The following is a 25,065-nucleotide window of genomic DNA, read 5'->3' as shown; positions in this document are numbered from 1 at the left end:
CTTGCCAATATAAGAAGTGGGTCTCATTGGGGTCTAAGTGTGACGCAGGATTGCCGATTTTTTGTAAGCGTGAAACGTGAAAGTCAAATTATTGTGTCATGAAAATGGGAAATGAGGTCTAGCCAGATTCAGGAAATGACAAAAAAATGAGAATTGCTGTAACGTACATAGTGTAAGCAGGAAACAGGAATGTGACAAAACATTAGGCGGGATCCGGGATCGGCACCCCCAATGAGACCCCCTAAGAATTGAATCACAATACACCTTATCCCACATCTGTACATCTCAAAACTTCCCATAAAATTTGATTTCATAATAGAAAATCTGACACCACAATGGAAAAAAATATTGTTGTATGATATCAAAAATTCAAGCTAAACAGATTCTCAGGTCTAGCTGGACAGATTTCTAAATAGCAGTAAGATCAATCTTTAAAAATTCCAAACAAAAAAATGTGTAAAGAAGGTGTAATGGTGAATTTTTTTAATATGGTGTATTTTCTGAATGACAAAATGAATAAAGTTATATCTAGTTGTTATGTTGAGCCTCATAGGTTGTTAGTATTATATGAGCTGCGTCGGATAGAAATCGACACTATGCAGACGAAAATTAATACCTCTGTTAACCTATTTTGGGTTTAAATAATTTTTACGGAAAGTCTGTAATTGTTCCAAAAGTAGATTTGCAGAAGAAGACAACCCTTTAAAACGGACCAAAATGCATCTTTTATAATCTAAAATTATTCCAAAATCGATCAAAGTCTTATACATGTATCTGGTACATGCACTTGCATAAAGTCGATTTCTATCCGACACAGCTCATATATTATACTGCAATCAGCTATTTTGCTATACAGATAAAGACAAATTTCATATTTCAAGACACTATACATATATTGTCTAATTTCAAAGCGAATATAATAAAGTGGTACAAAAAAGTTATTTCCCAACATAGAGCAAACTTACAGATTCACGTAAGGATTCCACAATCGTACAATCCTGTCCATGCCTCCAGTCACAATGATATTTTTATCTTTACAGAAATCAAAACATTTGACTCCTTTGTACACTTGGAATACTGCTTGGTCTGATGATTGTCTGGGTTTAGGTACAGCTAACATCTGTCTTAGTTTGGCCTTGTCCTGGGGATCTTTGGAATCCTTCTTTCCTTCAATGACAGATAATTTATTACATTCGTTGTAATGAATTACATTGATTTCCCAGTTAAATAAAAACCAAATAATTTCACATGTGAAATAAACGTGGTTATTTCACTCTCTGACATCATACAACAATAGGCGTTGTCAAGACGTTGATAACGGTATATCAAAACAAATTGTGAATGCATAAAAAACAGATATAGTTCCTTACATGTTTTACATTAATTTCTTTAAAAAAAGCCATTTGCAAATGTAATAAAAAGAATAACTAATTAAAGAATTCAAATAGAGAAAAATATTTAACTCATGACCGAAAAACGCTGATAATAAACTCATGCGCTATGCACATTCCTGAATTAATGTGTTGTTTGGTCACTCGTTGAATATTTTTCTCTATTTGAATTCTTCAATTAGTTATTCTATAATTATAACATAGACAATAACTGTTTAGTGTCTTTAAATATCAGCTGTATTTGTACGAGGCTAGGAAACAAGGTGTATGCGAGCTTTTAGCGAGCTACTACACCTGTTTCGAGCCGAGTACAAATACAGCTGATATTTAAAGACACCAAACAGTTATTGTCTTTATCCTGCAATTAATTCTGTATATTGTTTGTGTTTTGAAAGACACAAAAACTAACATATTTAGCATTTATTTGCGATGTGTAATCCCTTGAGGCCCGCATAGCAATATCAAAATCACACATTACGCTAAAGACGGGTTCGCAAAAAAGAATCTTGAATGGTCAACAATAATTCATCGCTCAAGGTGAATAATTATCTATTTTAACATAACAACTAATTTCAACAGTAAAAACAAATAACAAAACATTGTTTAATTTGAAACAGAAGTGTACGAGTTTTCCTACCCTTCAGACTTGACATTCACTAAACATGCATGCTGAAATTGACATGGTTGATTTTGTAACACAATCATACACATTCAAGTTCTGAAATCGACAATTGTCATCGTCATTGGAATGCAACTGAAATACACATTCTGAGGTCACATAGGTTCAAACAATACTCAGTCCGGCAGTGGGCAGGGCTTTAAAGCTATATGATACAGCATAGCGATATCTGTAGGGCTGTATCTGTATAGTGGGACACCCAATTGCAGGATAAAATACTATATTCTTTCAATGCAAAAATTGTTGTTTGCATTTATTATTGCGATTTTTGAAGAATGGACATAAATGCTAGTTTAATTATTGCGATTTCAGGACAAGATTCATACAAATATATATGCATCAGATATCAGAATTCTGGTTATTGGAATACTCACACAGACACATTATTCACATTTATAAAAACCTCGTAATAATTTCTCAATTTACAGAATTATCTCTTTTGCAAAATTGACTGTTATCTCATGGTTTTTTTTGTCAATTTCTTTAACTATTCATTTACCCTCATATGATTTTTGAAAAATGATAAATTGAGTGCATTTCTTCATTTTATGTTCTTCTTGTGTGTTGCAAGAAAATGTCAATCCATGCCATCAAAAAGACATTTTTCATTCAGCAGAATACTTCTGAAATTATTTTAGACTTGTTGTCGAATCATACTCTGTGAATCTATATCAAAGCCCATTTTGAATCTTTGTAACAACCTTGTTGACCAAAACTAAAATCGGAACCTAACAAATCAATAGATGGAAGACTTATTTGTTTACCTGCATTTTGTTGACGGATCATTGATTGTTGGTATTCAGCAATTTCTTGTGATCTGTGTGAACTACCCATAATACATCCTGTAAAACAAAGAAAAAACAAAACGTAATGAAAAATGGGGGATTTTCATTTATCAAGTTTTATTGGTCCTCTATTATGTGTATTAAAAGAGTTAAAAAAAATAAAGAGCCTTTTAGAATATTTTGGAAAACTGGAAATTTGTCATTTCTGAGTGTAATGCATTCTGGGTAATATTTTCAAAGTATACACCAAAACATTGTGATTGGCTAACAACCTCCTAAACAATGGAAATAAAGCAATTATTTGACAATTTCAGTTCAAACAATCATGCACAGTCATTGAGATTCTGAAAAGGTTAAGGACTAGTATTTTCAGCCAGAATTTCTATTTGCCCTATAGAAATTATATAAGCTTTATTTGCTTCAAGCGTATATATTGATAAGTTGCTAATGAAATTATTTTTAATCTTTGAGGACCTTCTTTCACAGCCATTTGAATTTGAGCTGGGATTTTAGCATTTGTGTAGGGACAATATTTCTAGATTACTTGTACATTGTAAAAAATATTTTACCTTTGACAAGAGCTGTGTCTCTATCATTGGAACAGGAGATTATCATTTTGATATCATGATAGTACTTCAACTGGAAAAATAAATAGGTAAAATACATAAAGTGAGGGAGTTTCTGTCTGCAGAAGGTGTTTTAGAGTATAAATGTGAATGGATTCGAAAACACATCACAATTGCATTGGATAAACATTCTCACACAAATTTATTTTATACCATGTTTTAAATGTTCTGATTGTAGTTCCTGAGAAATAATGTGATGAAAAATTCACTAAGTAGACAGTAAAACAGACAGAGGTAAAATGGTTTAAACTTTGGAGCAGACAAACAAGTTTATGTTAAGTATTATTAGTACCCCCTACTTTATAGTAGGAGTATAAAAAAAACTTCTTCTATGAATATTCTTCTTTTTTAAACTTTAGCATCTATTAGGAAGATACAGGGTTTCCCCTGGGACAATTATTTTTTTCGCCACCTCTTTCGCCAAAACAATATATTTTTCGCCACTTTATTATTTTTTTCACCAAGTAACACAAATATATTTTTCTTTTAAAATAATCCTTTTTTTCCAGCCCCCCCCACCCCCTTAATAAGAAGAGCTTTTTACAACAAAACAAAAACATTTTATCACTTGGAATTGATCCCTTGTGTAAGGTGTAGTCATTACATTGAAGGGTTACTCTCATGCCAACCGTTTGAATAGATTTCTTCATAACGACAGTTTTCTTTTCTAAACCATCATAAACAAGTAAAACTATGCATGAAACACGTGTGTCACTGAAACGACTTTAAAGTACCCACTCAAATCAATTATCTATATCAAAGTTAAATAATAATGTTCAAAATCAGAGACCTTTCTTGCTTTTGAACCTTTTTCAAAATAATAAGTTTTTTTTTCTGGACTATAATTAAAAGACGGATCGAAAGGAAGCGTCAAAATTTTGCTTCAAACACATGCGTCGCAAAGTTGTAATAATAAATCCCTTTTGTGACATGTGACAGACGCCATTTAACCATATCATTTTGTCATATAATACAATTAACACCTTAATTAGTCCCTTGAAGTCGATAGCTATATATGCAATCAGCTGATTATTGATTTTCTGTCAAATCCCTTAACAAGTTCAAGGTGAATTCCGAGTATTGTCTGATCTGGAGAAGTCCGAGAAACCCGAAATAAGTAAATAAACAAGATGGCTGAAAATAAATCGTTATATATATTTCTTTCGCCAAATTCTTTCGCCAATGACGAATTTTAATCGCCACAATTATTATTTTTTCGCAAATTGCGAAAATGGCGACCGCCAGCGGAAACCCTGGGAAGATATCTTTGTTATATTCAAGATCTCTGTAATTCACTAACCTGCTGTACCCAGTCTTTATGAACTTGCCATCTTATAAACATAGCTCTGTGTTTTTCTATGATTTGATCTAAAGATATACTTGGTATAAAACCTTGATGTCGCTTCTCTTTCTTCCACAACCTATAAAAAGAATTATATCATATACTCTAGATCTTAAACTTATATGTATTGCTAAAAACAGAAAATTATACTACTTAAATTCTATAGGGGGAGGGTTGAAATCTCAAAAAACAACTTTAACCCCACCACATTTTTGCACCTGTCCCCGGAAGTCAGGAGCTGCGAGATCTGGCCTTTGTTAGTCTTGTATGATTTTAATTTTAGTTTCTTGTGTATAATTTGGAGTTTAGTATGACGTCACTAGTATATATATATTTGTTTAGGGGCCAGCTGAAGGACGCCTCTGGGTGAATGAGTTTCTCGCTGCATTAAAGACCTATTGGTGACCTTCTGCTGTTGTCTGTTCTATGGTTGGGTTTTTGTCTCTTAGACACATTCCCCATTTTCATTTTCAATTTTACTTAAATATTGGGCTTTTGGTAAACAAAATGTATAAATAAGGCAGCAATCCAACATCAGAAAAACACACTCTTATAAGTCTATTATTCATAGGATGCCAACTTCTACATTTAATGCTACACTGGACATAATATATAAATAACACATAGCTGAGAGGGTGATAGAGCAGTTGTTACCCCGAGAAAACATTGTCAACCGCGGCGAAGCCAAGGTTGACAATGCATTTTCAAGGGGTACCAATCTGCTCTATCACCCTCTCAGCTATGTGTTATTTAATTTATTATACTGAATGTCTTATCATTATAGTCTTTTACAGAAACGGATTGATTTTATTTTAAAAGTATTTTCTATGACGTCACGTACATAACAATATTACGGGCATTAGAAAAAACAACAAGATGTTTTATTTTTTTATTTTGAGTCAGATAATAAAATCTAGCTAAGCCAAAACGTAGAACTTTATCACTGTATTTAAATACTTGATGTACTTTTAATTCATTGTCCTTTAAACTATCGATTTGATTGGTTAAAACGACAGGGTAACATTAAAAAAAATTGTCACCCTCTTAGCCATGTGATAGAGTAAATTAACACCCTCGTATCAGCCAATCAAAATATGGCATTTTTACGTGAAGTATAATAAAGAACAATAATAAATGGTTACAATTTCATAACACATATAAACAGTGTAATCTTTTTATACAATTTGTCATTCGCTTGTTACTTTTAAATTATAAATGAATTTAACCTACTTATCAACTTTCAAATATAAGAAACTGATCTCTTTGGATATTTAAGAAGAACGACAACAAAAATCCACAAACTGTTTATTTTTAAAGCATATCAGAATGCTAAGAAATAATACAACATTGTATACTTACAAAAATCTTCAAACTTTTTCAATACATGTAATCAAATACAATGAAACCTGTATTAAGAGACATCTAAAGGGAGAACAAAAAGGTGGTCTCATAAGACAGGTGGTCTTTAAATACAGGTTCAATCTATTTTTATGAAGTACACTACAGAGGGATCTCAGATTACTGGTCTTATAATTAATACAGGTGGTCTCTGAATCAGGTTTTGCTGTATTGAAAAAACTTTTTTATTTTTACATACCTCAAAGATTCGCCAGGATTTTTTATGACTAGAATATTAATACATCCTTGACTGTCACCAAATACAATTATACATTCATCTGTATTGGTAGCACTGTAAATATAATAAATAATGATTATGTAACAAAATATTATACTAAAATTTTAATTTCAAGCTTGGTACTTCATACATAGAAAGTAAATCCTCTTTTCAAGATATACTCCATCAAGACTCTTTCTTTAAAAACAAAGAAACATATTTGACCATGATCTATTCTGTACTTTTGGAAAACCCTAACCAAAAACCTTTACTGATTATTAAAAGAAAATATCTTTTTAAGAGAGTCATGAATCTTCTTTGAATCAGTTTTAAAAAATGCATCTTAAATTGATACAATTAAATTGACCAAATATTTAGATCTTGTGACAACATTTTTTTTCTAAAATTATCATGCAGAAATTTAAAAGACTAATCCCTGCCATATTGACATTCTTTTTTTTTATATAAATAAGGCCGTTAGTTTACTCGTTTGAATTGTTTTACATTGTCTTATCAGGGCCTTTTATAGCTGACTATGCGGTATGGGCTCATTGTTGAAGGCCGTATGGTAACCTTTAGTTGTTAATGTCTGTGTCATTTTGGTCTCTTTTGGACAGTTGTTTTATTGGCAATCATACCACATCTTCTTTTTTATATTACACATAGTCTACATAATGACACATTGATTGACTATAAAAGAACAAGTGACTAACAAAAAGTATAAAGTTAATCCTGTGAATTAAAAAGGATCTTTACTTGATATGAGACTTACCAATAGTCTAACTGTAAAGGTACTGATTCTAGGCTACTGACTTGACAATATGGATCAAAGGAAGATAACTCAAAGAACTGGATTTCTCTATCACTGCAAAAATATTTTTAAAAAATATAAATCAATCAGATACAATATTCTGTCCTTTATAAGGGACGACATCAAAAGTTCAATGAAGGATAAAAAACTTAATTCACATAGTTTTTTCACTGACCCCCACACCCCCCTCTTAACTTAATTTTGGAAAAACTGATTGACCAATAGGGATATATGTAAAATCGATTTAAGATTAACAAAACTTGCAGCAATGTTGACCCCCACCCCCAAACTATTTGATTTAAGTTTTTTATCCTACATCAATCTTTTGATGTCGTCCCTAAGGCGTCTTGAATAAAGATAAAGTATCTATAAATGACTTTTGGTTAAGTTGCGTTGTTGGCCATGGTTGTTACCACATTCACAGATACATCATATTTCCTTTTACAGTGACTTGACTGTTAGTGTTGCTCTCCACCAATTGCAACTCATTCAAAATTTTGACCAAATTGCAATTTGTTTTATAAAATCAAATTGTTCAACTGGTCAGAAATTTGAACCAACTGCTGTAGAAAACCACAGCCAAGTCATGAAAGTGCAAGGTGATAAAATAAAACATACTTACAATCCTATAAGACTTTAACTCCACTTTAATGATGTTGTGACAAAATTAGTTTATCAGTTTGTATAGTTATATTATATTCATTTCCATGCTGAAGGGGAACTGTTTATTTTGAATTGCTATTAAATTGTCCAAACTAAGCTTTCATATAGTTTTTCTTTCTAAAAGTATTCTATATTTATAAGAATCAGACATTATGTGAATTAAAACATTTCATATTCAGTAAAATATGTGTAAAATTGCAATATATGTTTGTAGGAAGTTTCCATGGGAGAGATAATAACTTTTCTTTCAAAAAGTCTTTATTCAAAAGAATAATATTTTAGGTTATCTCCCCTGAAAACTTATCAATAGCATATTGTTATTTCACACATATTTTACTGAATATATGATGTTTTATTTAAAACGATATCTGATTCTGATAAATATAGAATACTTTTAGAAAGAAAAACTATATGAAAGCTTAGTTTGGACAATTTTATAGCAATTCAAAATAAATAGTTCCTCTTCAGCATGGAAATGACTATAATATAACTATATAAACTGATAAACTAATTTTGTCACAACATCATTTAAGTCTTATAGGATTGTAAGTATATTTTATTTTATCACCTTGCACTTTCACATTTTGACTGAACAATTTGTTCAATATTCTGACCAGATGAACAATTTGGTTTAATAAAACAAATTGCAATTTGGTCAAAATTTTGAATGAGTTGCAATTGGTGGAGAGCAACACTAACAGTCAAGTCACTGTAATTATCAATCCAATCCCACTTTTACATATTTTAGCATAAATGTATAAATTACACTACAGTTTTCTGCATAATAACGTTTCTATGTATAGTTCTTTTTTCTAGATAGCTGTTGACACTTATAGTTTCCAAGAACAGATAGCAGAGCTTAGATGTCAGACAAAAGAAAGAAACTTCTGTTTAAACATGAACATTTGTTGTCCATAAAAAAATAAATCAATTCACTGTACAACAGGGTTGAGTTCAATATCGTAGCAGCTATCAATATCTATGTAACAACTAGTCTATAGCTACACGTTCAGTAGACAAAATCTATGTAGCACTACATAGCCGCTACGATATTGGACGCAACCCAGTATCCAGAGAAGTTATTTTACAAAAGGGTGTCAAATGCTGTCTACAATTTCCTGTGTGTAATGATAAACCTACCCTGTGCCAACTATAAATTTGTTATATTCTGGCATGATGGCAAAATCTGTGATCCATTTTGGCTTGGTTCTGGACATTGTTTCAGTGTTCTGGAATTATATGAAGTATTGCACAGAAATACAAAAATCATGTACAGAATAAAGAGCTCAGAATATTCGATATAGATAAAACTAAAACAAATTTCTTTTGTATTTTCCTTAAAGGTTTCTGAAGCGTATGATGTGTTCATAGCAAAATTATTTATATCATATATGAGGTTCAATTTAAGATTCAAAAATGTAGTTTAATATAAGACCCCTATATAACAAACATCTCTTCTTTCAAATTTCAATATTCTAATGTTAAAACTTTTACATGTACATGTATACAAGCACTTGCACAAGGTTGATTTCTATATAGGGCCAAAATAAATAAATAGTGTGTTTCCTATTTCACCCTGAAAAAAATTAGGTAGGGTAGGTAGGTAAAACATTTTATTTTATGAAAACTTTTTATTTTTTTCTATCGATGACAGCAGAAAAAGGTTCCAAATGAAATCATTTGATGAGCCTGCATGCTTCTTTGATAATAGTACTAAAATCTACAGCTTTTTTAATTTTCTGTTTTCTGTCACACAGGGTATACATGTGGGAACAGATTCCTACCCCTTTTTTTAGTAGTAAAAACACTGAAAATTGATCATTGATGCTAAGCAGCAACTTATTATGATTGTTCGAGGGGTAGTACTCTTGCACCCTCTTTATTTAATGAACAGATGTGTTTTGATGTTTGACTTGTTGACAGAATTTAATCTTGAAAGAGTGGGGTTCTGAAATATTGTTAAAATTTCATGTTTTGAGAAAAGTGAGAATCTTTCTTATTAAATATATGGGGAAAAAATGTAGATATTTTAATAGGACATGATTTTTTTTCCTTCTCTTTCTTCTTCTTTTCCTTATAAACTGTTGTGGGACCAGCCTGAGAAAATTTAAAAGAATAAAAAGTAGACATGGTACAGGGGCAGATTCATTTATAAATGAACATGAATCATACACCATGTCTGCCTACTGGAGAAAGCTTTCTATTTCTTTTTACACATTGTCTGCCCCCTTGTCTTCAATTTTTAGTATTTCCTGTCTATTTGTATTACTTTACTAACGTATTTGACGTTGACACGACTATTTCTTTGTTTTCTAGCAGTGTGCAGTTTATTTTTAAATTGAACTCATTTTACTCTTAAATATTTTGCAACCATGTGATTACATTTTGCATATTTGACAGCCAATATGCTACACGGTTGTTCAAAGCCATGCTTGTTTATTTAAAATCTAGGTTCTTGAAACGCTTGACTTATCCGTATTGGTCATTGCTATCAAACGTTTTGAAGATCTGTAGTTTTCTAAACAAAGAGTCGGATCCGGAAAGAACGAAAAATCTGGATTTTTTTTTTTTTTTTAATTTTGTCAATAAAATGTTTAGTTGAGTTCAATATTGGTTCTGGACATTTGTTTCAGTGTTCTGGGTCGGCGTCAGAAACGGAGGTAGGGTCGGGAAACCGGAAACACACTATTTATTTATTTTGGTCTAAAACAGCTCATGTATTATTTTAAAGTCACAGGCACAATGAAGGAACAATCTTTAAATATTTCTGTATATACAATTGCATGAAATTTATATTGATATACTTTGTTTATGTAAATTCAAACAATAAATTAACATGTGTTGGACTCAATTATTGTGTTTTTGTCCATTTGATTTTTTTCAAAATTACATGAATTTTTCATAATCAAAAAGCTTTAATATTTTCTGTAAATATTTTAATTAAATTCTTTGAAATAACTTACAACAATCTCTTTTTTTCTCTTCCATTTCAGTTCATTACCGGACATTCCCCAGAATGTAACTGTACCATCCTGAAATAATATCAAATACATATTATTTGTAACATGTAGTTGGTCCTATCCATACTTTCATAGAGTGTGATGGCCTGGATTACCAAAGGCAAAGCATGTCAACTTCATGTTACAATATAAATATTGTTTCAAACAAGAATGTGTCAATAGTACACAGATGCTCCACTTGCACTATCATTTTCTAAGTTCAGTGAACCGTGAAATTGGGGTCAAAACTTTAATTTGAAATTAAAATTAGAGAGATCATATCATAGGGAACATGGGTACTAAGTTTCAAGTGGATGTGACTTCAACTTCATCAAAAACTACCTTGACCAAAAACTTTAACCTGAAGCGAACGGACGCATGGACGGGACGAACGGACGGACGGAGGCACAGACCAGAAAACATAATGCCCCTCTACTATCGTAGGTGGGGCATAATAAAAAGAAATGACATGTCAAATGTAGATGTGTTGCAGTAAAGTTGAAAGTCATATTCTATGAAATATATTTCAAAATTATGTGTCATGCACACATAGATCTGTTCATATAATTTTTTATCCTTTTCTAAATTTCTGGTATTCATTTTTACTACATGTACCTAACAGCAACCATGATCATGACATTTACCTGACTGCAGGCTAAGAAAGATCCATCAGTATTACTTGTCATCCTCAGTATAGGATCTCTGTGAGGTGGACTAGTTATCTTGGCTGGTAACAGGAACTCCACCTCCTTTGACCGGAGGTAAGAGTCCTCTTTCTCAGCATATTCCAGTTGCATGTAGGTACAAAACTCATCCCAGGTAATACCGCCATTGTAAGACCAGTCAATCTTTTTAAATAGAGCTTCAATTTGCGCTTCCTGTAAAAGATATACAAAGTTTATGTATAACATTGTTGTGTGAATTATGTCAGTTAAATAAAAATATGTGGATTCATTATTTTTAATTGTCAAAGAGTTTGCATTGATCTTAACTTTAGATGTAGGATCTTCAGATACCTTGATCATACTTTTAAGATAAAACGTTTAAATAATTAAATTACTAAATGTATTTTCTTGGATAATAATAAAATGGAGGATTGAAATGGGGAAAGTGTCAAACAGACAACAACCCGACCAAAGAGCAGAGAACAGGGCCTAGCTCTAAAAGCCACTTATTGGTCTTCAACATAATGAGAAGAATTTTTGGGTTGTAATAAGCTTTTACAAGGGAAGTTAAAACTAAACATTTGATTTGAAAAGAATGTATTTTCCTTCAGAAAACAAAAATGCAAAGAGAAGAATTTAAAGGGTAGAAGAGTGTTATCAATACATAAAGTTCTAAAGAGAACTGTGCCACTCAATCTTGTCCAGGCCATTCATTAGGAGGCGGTACCCGGTACTTTTACCCTTCTATGCTATTGACAAGTACCGCCTAAATGTAGGAATTTTTATATATGATGTTCATGGAATGAATTGAAAAGTACCACCTAGAAACGTGGAAAGTACCAGTCAACATGAAAGATAATGAAACCCCTGCTTGTCCTATCTTTGACACTTCCAACTATTACTTTTACTTGGTATTTCAGAAACAGTCACTGCCTCTTGAACACCCTATAATTGTAAAATAAACTGGCATGTGTTTTTTTCATAAAGGATTTTATTTTCATAAGTTATCTCCCATGTCAATAAATATGTATCTTGTAAATAAGGGGGGAATCCAAATATATCCTTCTTTTAAACTGGATCAATGCTTTCAAACTTGTAAATTGAAAATGAATATTTTTTAAGGTTAAGATTTTGAAATATATTTCTAATTAGTATTGTTTTCAAGAATATATATATATATTCTATTTAAACATGTTCAATACCTACAATATGCCTGTTTATATAAAAAAAAGTATACACATGTTTGCATGAACATAATAAAGAATTAGACACAAGCATTACATATCATTTCATAACAAATAGGTAAATGTATTTATAACCAATTTAGATCAATATATTAACCCATAGATCACTTTTATATATATATATGTTAGTTTAACAGCTTATCACTATATATTCATAATCATATTAACTATAAGGATTAATTCAATATATATCTTAGGTATGTGACGTAGGAGTTAATTTTCATAAACCAGATTGATTTATGCCGCTAGAATTAATTATGCTGGCATCTTTTTTGCATATAAATTAAGGTTTTTGTTGCCAAAACTTATGAAGAAAGAAAAAAAAAAATCTTATAAATATGCTTTGTGTAGAAATGTTATTGCCAATCTTAAATAAAACTAACCAGAATATTCTTTAATATTTCATAAATGTTAATGATTCTTTTAGCTTTAAATTTAGATTCACAAAAGAATAAATTGGTATATTATGTTTTGCAAAAAAACAAACAAACAAACAAATATTTTATTTGCCAATCACGGGGCCCAAAATGATCAGAATAATTACAATATATTTTCAAACATAATGTAAAATAAATTAAAAATAGGTTAAACAAAGTACATAATATGATTGATTTTGATTTAATTGATTGATATAAAATATTAAAGCAAATGAAGTAGGCAATTTGTAATAATAAAAATATATGATATAATATGACCAATTGTCTGTTACTCTGGTCCCTTTATTGGACAGCTCACCTCATAGTTTACTAATAATTTATTAAATGTAAAAGAAATAACTAATTTAAATGCATATATGATCATACATATCATTGTATATCTTTATATAGAGACATCTATATAAAGATTATGTTTTGCAATGACAAGCTTTGAGAAATCTATATGTAAGTTAATTTGGACTTTGTTTGAAAATTACAGAAATGAAGTATGAAATAATCATGGTAACCGTTATGTTCTCCTCTTATAACTTTTGATGGCATGATACTAAACCCCTAAATGGAGGGATTGTGGTAGATTTTCTGATGATGAAGACATGCAACATGTAGTTATTTGTCAAATTAGATCAGGTAATTACTAAACAATCATCTTATGCATCAGAAACATAAAACATCGCATACTGCCGTGCAGTTACCTCAGTTAATAATCAGGGTAACATAATAAGTCTCATTTCTAAATATGTATATCCCTTCCTTTCAACAAATAATAAACAACAACATAACTTTTTTTTAAAGTGACACCAGTATAACATTTGTAAGGAATACTTACTTTTGTGACCCTAAGGTTTAATCTAGCCTTCAGTAAAGCTTTAAATTCTTCTAGATCTAACTGTCCAGACTCATCCCTGTCTGCTCTCAAGAATGCCTTCTTCAATTCTTCCAATGTATTCAAATCAATCTGTTCTTCAATCTACAATTAATTATTATACAAATAATATATATCAATCTGTCAATTCATGATAATTTTCAATGTTGAATTATTCACAGCAAAATATTAAGGAACCTGTCACTCGAAAAACACCAAAAAAATCATATACAAATTATATTATTGTTTACTCACCAATGAAATTAAATCTATCATCACAGTTCTATATATGTTTGTATATGTTGGATCTTTATTGCAGTTTACAGTAACTATTTCAGTGTTCTTTTTTGAATATATAAAAGTTTATAATATGTTTTCCAAAAGAAAAAATGCATATTTTTTTTCATATTTCCACTAAAATCCTCTTTCAGCAAATGGAATATTTGTTTGATGTCCCACACTTTTCAAAATCTATTCCTCAGCTCTTTAAAAAAAATCATTCACAATAAAAAAAAAATGACATTTTCATTTTATAGCTACCTGTATATACTTTCATCAATTCGTGGACAGAGAATTTGACCTAGGATAATCTTTTTGTATAATTTGTTGCAACAAGTTATGTATGTTTGTTTGTTTGTTTGTTTGTTTGTTTGTTGCTTTTGAAAATGTGTTATTTTTTTAATACATACATGTACTTATATAATATAAGTCTAGAGGTTTGCACAACAGTATTAAGAAAAGATGGTAATATTTGAAGATGATGTTATAAAATTGTGTTGATAAGTATTTCGACTTAATTAACAAATACTGCCCGTTGCTTTCGTCATGCAGAGTTAATAATTTTAATAATTCTTTGTATATTATGCCATTTTATATTAATACCGTTGTGCAAATCGTAAGACTTATATAATTTTCCTAATCTGCACAGTATCATACATATCTATTCTAGACGAACTGGTACAATTGAAATCTAATTTCAATATGTGGCCAAGTCCTGACAGAATGATTTTAATTGGCTGCTAAATTATGATGGCCAAAACTAAACTATGATCAACTAATAAATTCTAACCTTAAAAGACCAGTGTCAACAATCTAAAGTTGACTCAGACTATTGAACAAATACAACCCACAGTCACCATTCTATATTCCCGATGACCATGGCTTAAATAACATTGCATTTTTTTTCAACAAGACATGCAAATGCATATAAAAATATGGGCTCCATACAAACATTGCATTCATTCAGCTTCATTTTATTATTCCATTTTTAGACGTTTGCATCCGTAACCATTTTAGGTAAACACCAAATCATAAAAACCTATTCATCCATTTTATCAAACAGTAATATCAAATAAGTGTTTATTCTACACTTAAACATAATTTGATTTACAGATAAAACTGTTTGTTTTACAACAATAAACCTGTTCATAAAAATTATAGAAGCATTAAAACACCCACTGTTCATATTTTAAGTTTCACTTATCGTTGACAATAAACTGTACTCTCGATTATTATTAAATTCATAGCAACCATAGATTTCCGCAAACACTTTAAAATGTTCAAGTTTTCTAACCATACAAAATGTCTAGATCATACTAAAAAGTAAACATACATCATATTCTGAAATGTAAAAGTTTCATTTGTTCAAAAGTCTCGGAGTCAACTTCAGATTGTTTTGGGTCATAAAAGATTTAAATCTACGTTTAAAAATTACGCTGTTGAGGTTTTAACAATATGCTATGAAAAATTATAGAATACTGGACATGTAAATGAGACAGCAACCCACCAAATAAAGACATAAACATAAATATATCTGCAATTTTTACGATTTAATTACAATTCATGGGCTATTGGAGAACAAAAATCTAATTTGCACTATAATTCATAGAGGAATTAAGGCCGATAAAGTCACTCATCTAGCCTCATACTGAAAAGTGAGACAAATATTTGCTACAGATTTATCCATGACCACAATGGGGATTCAAATGAATAGATTGAATTATTAAATGCTTGACCAAAGTTTACCTCTGCATCCCTCTGTAAATTATTATGTGACGATTGCTGTTTTTTGTATATTTATAGCAGTCTACAGAACATGTTCTGTTGTTCCAAACTGTTCTTACTTACTGACCTTTCATGCAGGGGCAGATCCATAAAGTCCCATATTATGACCTTTAGATCATAGATGTCTGATACTTAAATAAGCTTGTAAGGATTTATATTGCATAACTCAATTTGTTGAAAAATTCTATATCATGACCCTTGGAATAATCAATTTAACATTGAAACTGATTTAAAAAATCTTTCTAATGCAGAACTTCCTGTGAAAGAGTCACATTTTATTTTTACCTTGCCCATATTCTTTGCTGTATATAATGCTTTATGTACACTAGTGACATTTTAAAAGAACAAACTTTGACAAAGATTTTTATGCATAAGTATAATTATACTACATTTATTTTTTTCTTTTATATATACAAATATTCAACTAGAATCAAGTAATTGTTTCCAGAGAAAGCAGTGATACCTAAATAAGCGCTTTTGTGTGCTTCATTCTTTAAAGTAAATTCCGTGAGTGAAAGCACAAACATTAATGATTTTCTGTGCGCTGCACAATTCGAGGCTGCAGGTGCAAAAATGGCAGAGATCTAGAATTTGGAAAGCCTCTAAATAAGCTCTTGAAATAGGTATGAGAATCAAAATTTAACAATCAATGTACAAGGTTTGATAAATAAGCTGAAAACATCCTGTTTAAAAAAAATGTCTAAAAAGAGTGTTGAGATGATCATATTTTCTACAAACATGACTACAAGTGTATATGAATTTAATCTCACATTTTAAAGTTTGAAAAATTTATATATCTCCAGTGGATAAATATTGTAATCATGAGGGGTTGTGTGGTAGAATTTATAAAAATATTATGTATTGGGAATGATATTAATTAAAATAAGAAAGAGCCTGATGCATGATCATCAAGCAGACGGTCTTCAATTTGAAAGTCATTTGGGGAAAGAAGATCAAATTTAAACTGCTTTAAAGTGCACATGACAATTAACACTTTTTTGTTTAGGAAATTTTTGAATTCTTAAAACAGACTCTTGTATATAGGAATGTTCAAACAGTACTCATTTATCTGTAAAAATGAGAAAATTTAATGAATGCATGCTTGTTAAAATAATTAAGTTACAGTGTTGTCTGTTACTAAAACATGAAATAAAAGGACTTGTAACTCATAACATCAAAAATTATTGATGAATTTTCCTACCTCAGAAGTATCTCCGTAAACTTGATGTCTAAATGAACTTGCCAAATCTATGGAATGGTCAACCCTACAGCTTGACCTACTGGTTTTAAATAACAGATGTGCATTTGAAAATTCAGAGGTCCAGTCTCGGGGAGAAATACTGAAGCTATGTCCAAGAGAAATAAGACTTCGTCCACTAAGTGGTGTGACTGGACCTACTCCGTCTTGTGTTACAAATGTACTACTTCTATTTTGACGGAAATCTTCAACAGGTTTATTGATCTGTTTCGAATTCTTGTGAGAATGCGGTCGTATTTTCTGGCTTGAAACAATATTTTTCAAATCCCTTTGAGTAAGAGCCATTACACTTATTCCAATGCTTTTTTTTCTTATTCACTTTAAAAAATCCCAATTATTAATTCGTGTACTCTTTTTCAACAATTAATTAAATCATCCAAGATAGAAAATAGTAAAATTCAATAATCCCTATGCAATAATGCAAAACAGAATAATATCTCCAAGACTTTTAATAAAATCCATCTTTCTTATCATGGTTATAACGGATTTCCTTTGCGTCAAATCGGATACCGTCAATAAATTTCAGTCTCATTTGAATATATTATATCTAAATACAATAAATCTAATCATAAATATCTTTATGGTGTGTCCGAGTAAATATTCCATAAGAAGTTACAAGTCTATTAAAGTCACCAAATCAATTTTCTTTGTGGATTTATTTAGATTTATTTGCATCATAATTTAATATATGGAATAATATATCATGTTCAGATCTAGACTGTATATCCTGCCGTCTGTTCCTTAAGTCTTTTGTGAATGATAATTTCATCATATGAAGTTTAATACATTGAAAAGGTACAATTGATGGATTTATGCAGATTTAAGTTGGGGATTACAACAAATAATCGGAAACAAACAATTTTTCACAGCAAAAGTTTGTATGAGAAAAACAATTTGAAAGTTTGTTTTTCACGATCAAAATGTCATTTTATTGTTATTTGCAACAGTGTTAATCTAAAATCTATTCAAAATAAATATTGAGAAACAGTTTGAAAGAAATGTCTTATTGTTATTTCAGTGAAAACAGATTGCAGTCATTTATCATTGTACCATTGGACCAAAGAGTCAACAAATGACAAACTGTGTTTGTGATGGTATAATGGGGATTTCTAACAATCTTTAAGGGCATGCCAATATCAGAAGTTCATGCTTGAAACTTGATTTGAAGTCATCTGTACTTTTAAAGACCATGTGACTGCTTCAAGGACCAGGATGTTAGAAATGAAGTCATCTGTACTTTTATAAACCATGTGACTACTTTAAGGACCAGGATGTTAGAACTGAAGTCATCAGTACTTTTATAGACCATATGACTACTTTAAGGACCAGGGTGTTAGATCTGACGTCATCAGTACTTTTATAAACCATGTGACTACTTTAAGGACCAGGGTGTTAGATCTGAGGTCATCAGTACTTTTTTAAACCATGTGACTACTTTAAAGGTCCAGGATGTTAGAACTGAGGTCATCTGGGTTGCGTTCAATATTGTAGCGGCTATGTAGTGCTCCGTAGATTTTTGCTATTTAACATGTAGCTTAATAGACTAGTTGTTACGTCGATATTGGTAGCAGCTACGTAGCCGCTACAATATTGAACTCAACCCTGTACCTTTATAAACCATGTGACTACTTTAAGGACCAGGATGTTAAAACTGAAGTCATCTGTACTTTTATAAACCATGTGACTACTTTAAGGACCAGGATGTTAGAACTGAAGTCATCTGTACTTTTATAAACCATGTGACTAACTTATTAAGGAGCAGGATGTTAGAACTGAAGTCATCTGTACTTTTACAAACCATGTGACCACTTTAAGGACCAGGATGTTAGAACTGAAGTAATTTGGTCTTGTTGACAACCCCAGTCAGTATATACATGTACTAAATTTAGAGCTGTGTGCGAGTCTTGAACATCAATAATTGAAAAGAATTTGTATGTTACGACCATTAATTATTAGTACTTGCTTAGGGTTGGGTTAAGATAAATTGAATGTCTTTGGTTGGACTTCACATTGACAGAAGCATTATCTACACTACATGTGAGGGCCCTCATGGGGTTTTTGATTATGTGATTACTTGGCCGTTTTTTTAATGATTATTTGATTATTAAGCCAAATATTTCATGATTATTTGATTACCTAGGACTGTATTTTTAGTTTATGATTATTTGATTACTAAAGATAAGCAAATATTTAATGATTATGTGATTATATTGGCAAAAAAATGGTGAGTATGTGATTACTAGGACCCCCCCCCCCCCCATGAGGGGCCTCACATGTAGAAGATGTCAGTTAACAGCTGTAAGTAAATTTTAAAATTTATTAAATGTTGATTTACCAACAAAATACATGTAGAAGATGACTAATATTGTGATCTGAGACATGCTAGTCCCAATTTATAATGTAATTTTTAATCCAGGCTATTTGACAATGCGGTCATTTAATATTGTCATTACCATGATTACTGTAGTAATAATATCATTGAAATAAAACACAAGTTTTATTGTGTTTGTTTGGTCATCTATACAGTGCTTAAAAATACCATTGACATTTTATTATCTTATAAAAGTCTGTTAAACTAGATTACCCATAATGCACTTGACCACAGTAGTTTTCACCATAATTTTTAATGTTAGAAACATTTTAGGACTCAATAATTATGAGTTTAATGACATGGATTCAAGTTATTTCTATTTCTAATCATTGAACTGTGTAACATCTTAAAGTACAATGAAGCATTAAATTGAAATCATGCCAAACTGCACTTTCAATGGTATTTTCATTTGTAGTGTATGACAAATTTGTGTATACTAAGGAAATCTGCTATAATCTAAACAAATGCTTTTCACTTTCAGGAATTAAGGTTCTATGGAAACTAAACACAAAAACTAACAAAAAATTGATCTGAACTAAAAATAAGAAATGAAAGACTTAGTGTGCTTAAATTAAATTCTTACAAAAATTAAAATGTTTAGTGATTGATATAATATTCATTATTATTGTGTTAAAAAGTTTTTAAAAAAAATGTAAAATGATTTAAAATGTGATATAAGAAGTTGTATACCAAATCTGTAGATATTGTTTTTTTTATTCTTTGTTATTTTTTTTTTTCAAATATCAAATCTTCGGAAAAACAGTTTCTCCTTTGCATCCTCATAATAATCTGGGTTGACTTATCTCTCTAAACATCAGTGCATTTCAGAATTAACACACATGTATAATTAAAGACGAAAAGCATAATCTGGCTTTTATATACTAATCATTCTGAACATTAGTGCAATTCAGAATATAAACAGGCAATTATTATTAAAGATACAAAGCGTTTCAGAAACTCATTCAATTTCAGTTAATTTTCAATCTTAGAAAATTATCAGTTTACAATTAACAACTTGGTTTCTAATTGTATTGATCCAGACATAAGCAAGGTTAATTAGAAAACTATTGGAAAGGAGCACAGATGAAAGAGAATTTTCTTAAATTTATTTCTTGCTACATGCTGTCGTCTGTTGACAGACAGAGGTGCAAAATTGGAAAATATTGAAAGATGTTGTTAAATAAAATTTTATTCAAATTTGGTATACAGCATTCTTATTTTTCATAAAGTTTTTAAAAAAAAATTAAAAAAAAAGGGTGCATAAAATTTCTAGCAAAATGGTTCATTGAACAATAACCTTGACGAAACAGAATACACACACAGCTAAAGACAAGCAATGTTTACTTACTCTTTTCTAATAAGGTAGAAAAACAATAATCAAATTAAAAATATACATAAATAATTTATCTTTTTTTTCAATAAAGGACCTACAGCCTAAAACACTGCATGGTTATAATACACAATTTTTAACAATAAGCAATAAGCATAAAATTAAACATAAAACTAAGCAAACTAAATTATTACAGATTTCTGATCAGCAATTTTCAACACTTTTGATAATTTACTTTAATTACACGAGTTGTCTCCCCTGAAGAAACAAACATCTGACTTAATTGTCTTCCAACATGGGTTGATTCCATGTACAAAATGTAACTACCTGAAAAATCTTGTTAATAGGGCAAAATTATATTTTGTTATTTTCTGAAACAAATTTCCAATTAATGCCTGCACACTGATGATCGACTGCTAAACCTGTTATAAATGGGTTCAATTTAATGGAACATGAATTATCTCTATTTTTGCAATTTCAAACGTTGTCTCCCATTCCTTTAATTTGAAAGAGTTATCTCTTATTCTAGAAGATGTAATTTTTTCATTACATGGTAAATAAATGAGACCGCAGAAATATTCGAAACAGATATATTGAGTAACCTCATTGAGAAAAATGATAAAGCAAATATAAATTTCGATCTCCATGAGGGTCAATGGGGTTGATGTTGGAAAATTTTTCAAATCAAAATAGCACAATTAATCTTAAGTTAGGAACACAGAAATCAACAAGCAAAAAAACTTAACTTGAATTACAAAAAACGGAAATTCAATGTTCCAAATTGTGACCTTGATGAACCTAGAATAAAATGAAATGGTCTGACAATTCTGGTCACCAAATATATAAGGCAAGACCTAAGACCTACCTTGAGAGAGTCATTAAATAAAGATTCTCTTGGACTCTCATCAGGAACTCTTTCATCATTAATCATAATATAAAACGCCTCAGACAATGTCATAGAAACACGGTCCATTTTTAATCCAAAATATATAGTTCGCCACTCAATGTTAAATATTTAAACATAAAGCTCCATTTTCTATAGTTTTTATATCATATATATTAAAAACATTTTGTTTTAATTCCAGCATTTGTTATAATCGTCAATTCCAGATGACAATTAAAATTTGATATATTTTTCATAGTCAATTAAGTTATCAATTTCATGCGTCAGTTATTCTCCTTAATTCAAAGTACAAATGATAATAACTAGCAGGAAGGTCAATTCATAATTCCATGTTAATGTTTATTTTATTATAAAATTATCATAGTCCATATTAATTCCGAAATCAAAAATATTTCCATTCACAATTTCACGGCAAGAAAAACAAAAAGTTATTAAAGATAGCATTACGTAACTTTAAATAATTAAATAATCGTGGAAATCTCTGAAACAATTTGTTGAACGCTCTTCAAAATAAACATTTCCTGGCTGATGTCCATTTCTCCATGAAATTATTACTATTAATAAATTGACAAGCATTATGTCTAGTTATAAAATGAAAATGATGTCTCATTGCGGTAGATACTGCTTTTATCGATCACTTTATGTGACAAAGTCATGCAAGTTAAGTTCCGTAATCGCGGAAGCCATCAACAATTTAACGATCATAATGTAGCCGTGAAATAAAATGACTATTGTTTAATTTGATGTGAAGTTAACATGCACATTTAAAAAGATTTTCTCGGAATTTCACTTCAATTTAAAGCGATGATTTATTCTCATGAAATTTTACATGCTATTGATGATACGGGAGAAAGAGATGAATAATTAATTTCTTTAAGTTCTACCCAATCAATAACATATTGTTTTCTTATTTTCAATTGCTTTTCAATTTTCTTTACAGAAACAAAATTATGTATACTTAAACAGAAGCTTTTCATTTACTTCAGATTAGAACATATTTAGATTTATAGATAATTCAAATATGGATCAATAGTCAAAGTCAATTAGGTCAAAGCAATGTTGGTTTTTTTTAATTTAACCTTTCTCCTTAGCACCTAAGCATAGCACCCCAAAGGTTGAATGAGTATAGAAATAAAGCTATAAAAGGTTAGACAATCAAAAGATAGACTTCTGTTTTGCTGTGCAAGGTGTTTACATTATAAGCCATGTCTAGTCAAAATGGGGACATTAAATCAGATAAGGACAGTGCAACAACTCATCAAGGGGTCTAAAAGTATTACAAGGCTGCATTTCTGTCCTTATTCGATATACACTCTTTTTCAGAGGCATTTCAAATTTTAAGCCCTTGATCCCTGGCATACTTATTTTTTTATGTATTGTTAATTTGTTCTCATCTTGAATATGCAAGAAATATTTGTCAAAGACAAATGAACTAATTTGTTTATGTAATTTAAACATGTTTTTCGTTTCTCATTTTTTATATAGATAAGACCCTTGGTTTTCCTGTTTGAATGATTTTACACTAGGAGGGGCTCTTTGTAGCTTGTTGTTACATGAAGGTGTGTGCCAAGGCTCCATGCTGAAGGCCATACATTGACCTATAATGGTTTACTTTTATAAATTGTTATTTGGACAGAGAGTTGTCTCATTGGCACTAATACCACAGTGACATCTTTCTATAAACAACTGTCAGCTGTCAATCAATCACGCTAAAAATGCAGAAGGAATTCTAATCTCTAATATTTGTGTCCCCAATGAAAATTAAGAAGCAAACCAGATAGTCTAACCTTTGGTTCAAGTCAGGATAAGTTAAATACTGATCTTCAGAAATACTTAAACCTGATCATTATCCAATAAAAATCAATATAACTAGAATAAGAAAATAAAACATATCAATCATATTTTAGCTTTGTCTGATATCAGTTATGATTTTCACAAATATTCTTGAACATAGAAGTTGAAATAAAAATCAGAGTTATTGCCCTTTTATCTAAATGATAATCTGATTATTAACTTTTAACTGCTTAAATACTAAATTCACTGCATGCACCTATATTATGATAATGGTTGAAAGTCCAACCTCAAATTAACTTAAATACAAATTCAGGACTCACTCATAGTTAATAAAGACATCTTAATGTTTATCATTGCATGTGCATGAAGAAAAGTAAAGGAGAAAAGTCAGTACTATTATCGTTAGATAAATTTGGAACATTAATATTTTTTTTCAAGATTTAATGGTAACTATTTTCTTAGACAAAATTAAGCATGCAGAATAAAGAAACTTACCATTACATTTTGATTCTGATTTTTGTTATCATTTTTATTTCTACTTGAAATATTTAAGGGCCGAGAAATTTCCTTAAATCCAACACTCAAATTTAAAATTTCCACAGAAAAAGGGTTTGTTTGTAATAATTCATCTAGATGTTTGTTAAATCTCTTATCAGCCATTGCTGAACCAAAATCTCCACAACTTGGCACAAGAAAATCAAAATTGATCTAAATCTAATTATTGTATTTAGGGCCAAATAAAGAGTAATTGTCTTAAATATTTGATTGAAATGTTGCTTGGGGTAGAAGTCTTTCTTTCGCATTAATTTCCCAAGAGTATATTCTTCAGATTGTTTATGTTTATACCAAAGCTTACAATTGAATTACCAATATTAGATTAACCCTCAATAAGATATGCCCATGAGGAATACATGAACAGTAACCATTTGGACCAGACAAACTGACCTTAAAAGTTAGCCTTTGAATTGGGGCTCAAAATGTATCTGTTTTAGTACAATGGAATGAGACAAAAATTTTAATATCGGTGACTTCTTTATTGCAGGTTTGACTATGCTGTTTTACTTGTTAATTATTATAAAAATTTCTGGAGAGACAAACATAGCATATTCATGTAAATAAAGGTATTGTTAACTTGATTATCTACATAAGGCACAATATCTAAAAAAAATAATTTCAAAATACTCTTGAATCTAAATTCTCTTCAAATTTGTTGTAAATTTTAATT

At 30.3% G+C, this 25,065-nt stretch overlaps 1 protein-coding gene across 6 annotated transcripts in view; it reads right to left on the bottom strand.

Moving 5' to 3' along the window:
- LOC143042406 (cilia- and flagella-associated protein 337-like) overlaps positions 1 to 25,065 on the bottom strand; it is a 48,645-nt gene that overhangs the window by 20,720 nt on the left and 2,860 nt on the right. For 4 of the 6 annotated variants that reach the window (XM_076214689.1, XM_076214691.1, XM_076214690.1 and 1 more), the window contains exons 3-12: positions 14,084 to 14,224; positions 11,556 to 11,789; positions 10,876 to 10,944; positions 9,053 to 9,141; positions 7,211 to 7,303; positions 6,421 to 6,513; positions 4,782 to 4,902; positions 3,425 to 3,494; positions 2,835 to 2,912; positions 966 to 1,167 (exon numbers count right to left, since the gene is read on the bottom strand). In XM_076214689.1, the coding sequence (XP_076070804.1) occupies positions 966 to 1,167; positions 2,835 to 2,912; positions 3,425 to 3,494; positions 4,782 to 4,902; positions 6,421 to 6,513; positions 7,211 to 7,303; positions 9,053 to 9,141; positions 10,876 to 10,944; positions 11,556 to 11,789; positions 14,084 to 14,224 (1,190 nt within the window). Of the gene's footprint in view, positions 1 to 965; positions 1,168 to 2,834; positions 2,913 to 3,424; positions 3,495 to 4,781; positions 4,903 to 6,420; positions 6,514 to 7,210; positions 7,304 to 9,052; positions 9,142 to 10,875; positions 10,945 to 11,555; positions 11,790 to 14,083; positions 14,225 to 14,374; positions 14,455 to 17,384; positions 17,742 to 25,065 lie in introns of those variants that run through there. The other 2 variants (XM_076214693.1, XM_076214694.1) reach the window with 2 other exon arrangements.

This window comes from Mytilus galloprovincialis, chromosome 8, assembly GCF_965363235.1.
Source record: "Mytilus galloprovincialis chromosome 8, xbMytGall1.hap1.1, whole genome shotgun sequence".
NCBI lineage: Eukaryota > Metazoa > Mollusca > Bivalvia > Mytilida > Mytilidae > Mytilus > Mytilus galloprovincialis.
The sequence above is the reverse complement of the archived record's forward strand: the minus strand, read 5'-3'. Positions and strand labels throughout refer to the sequence as shown.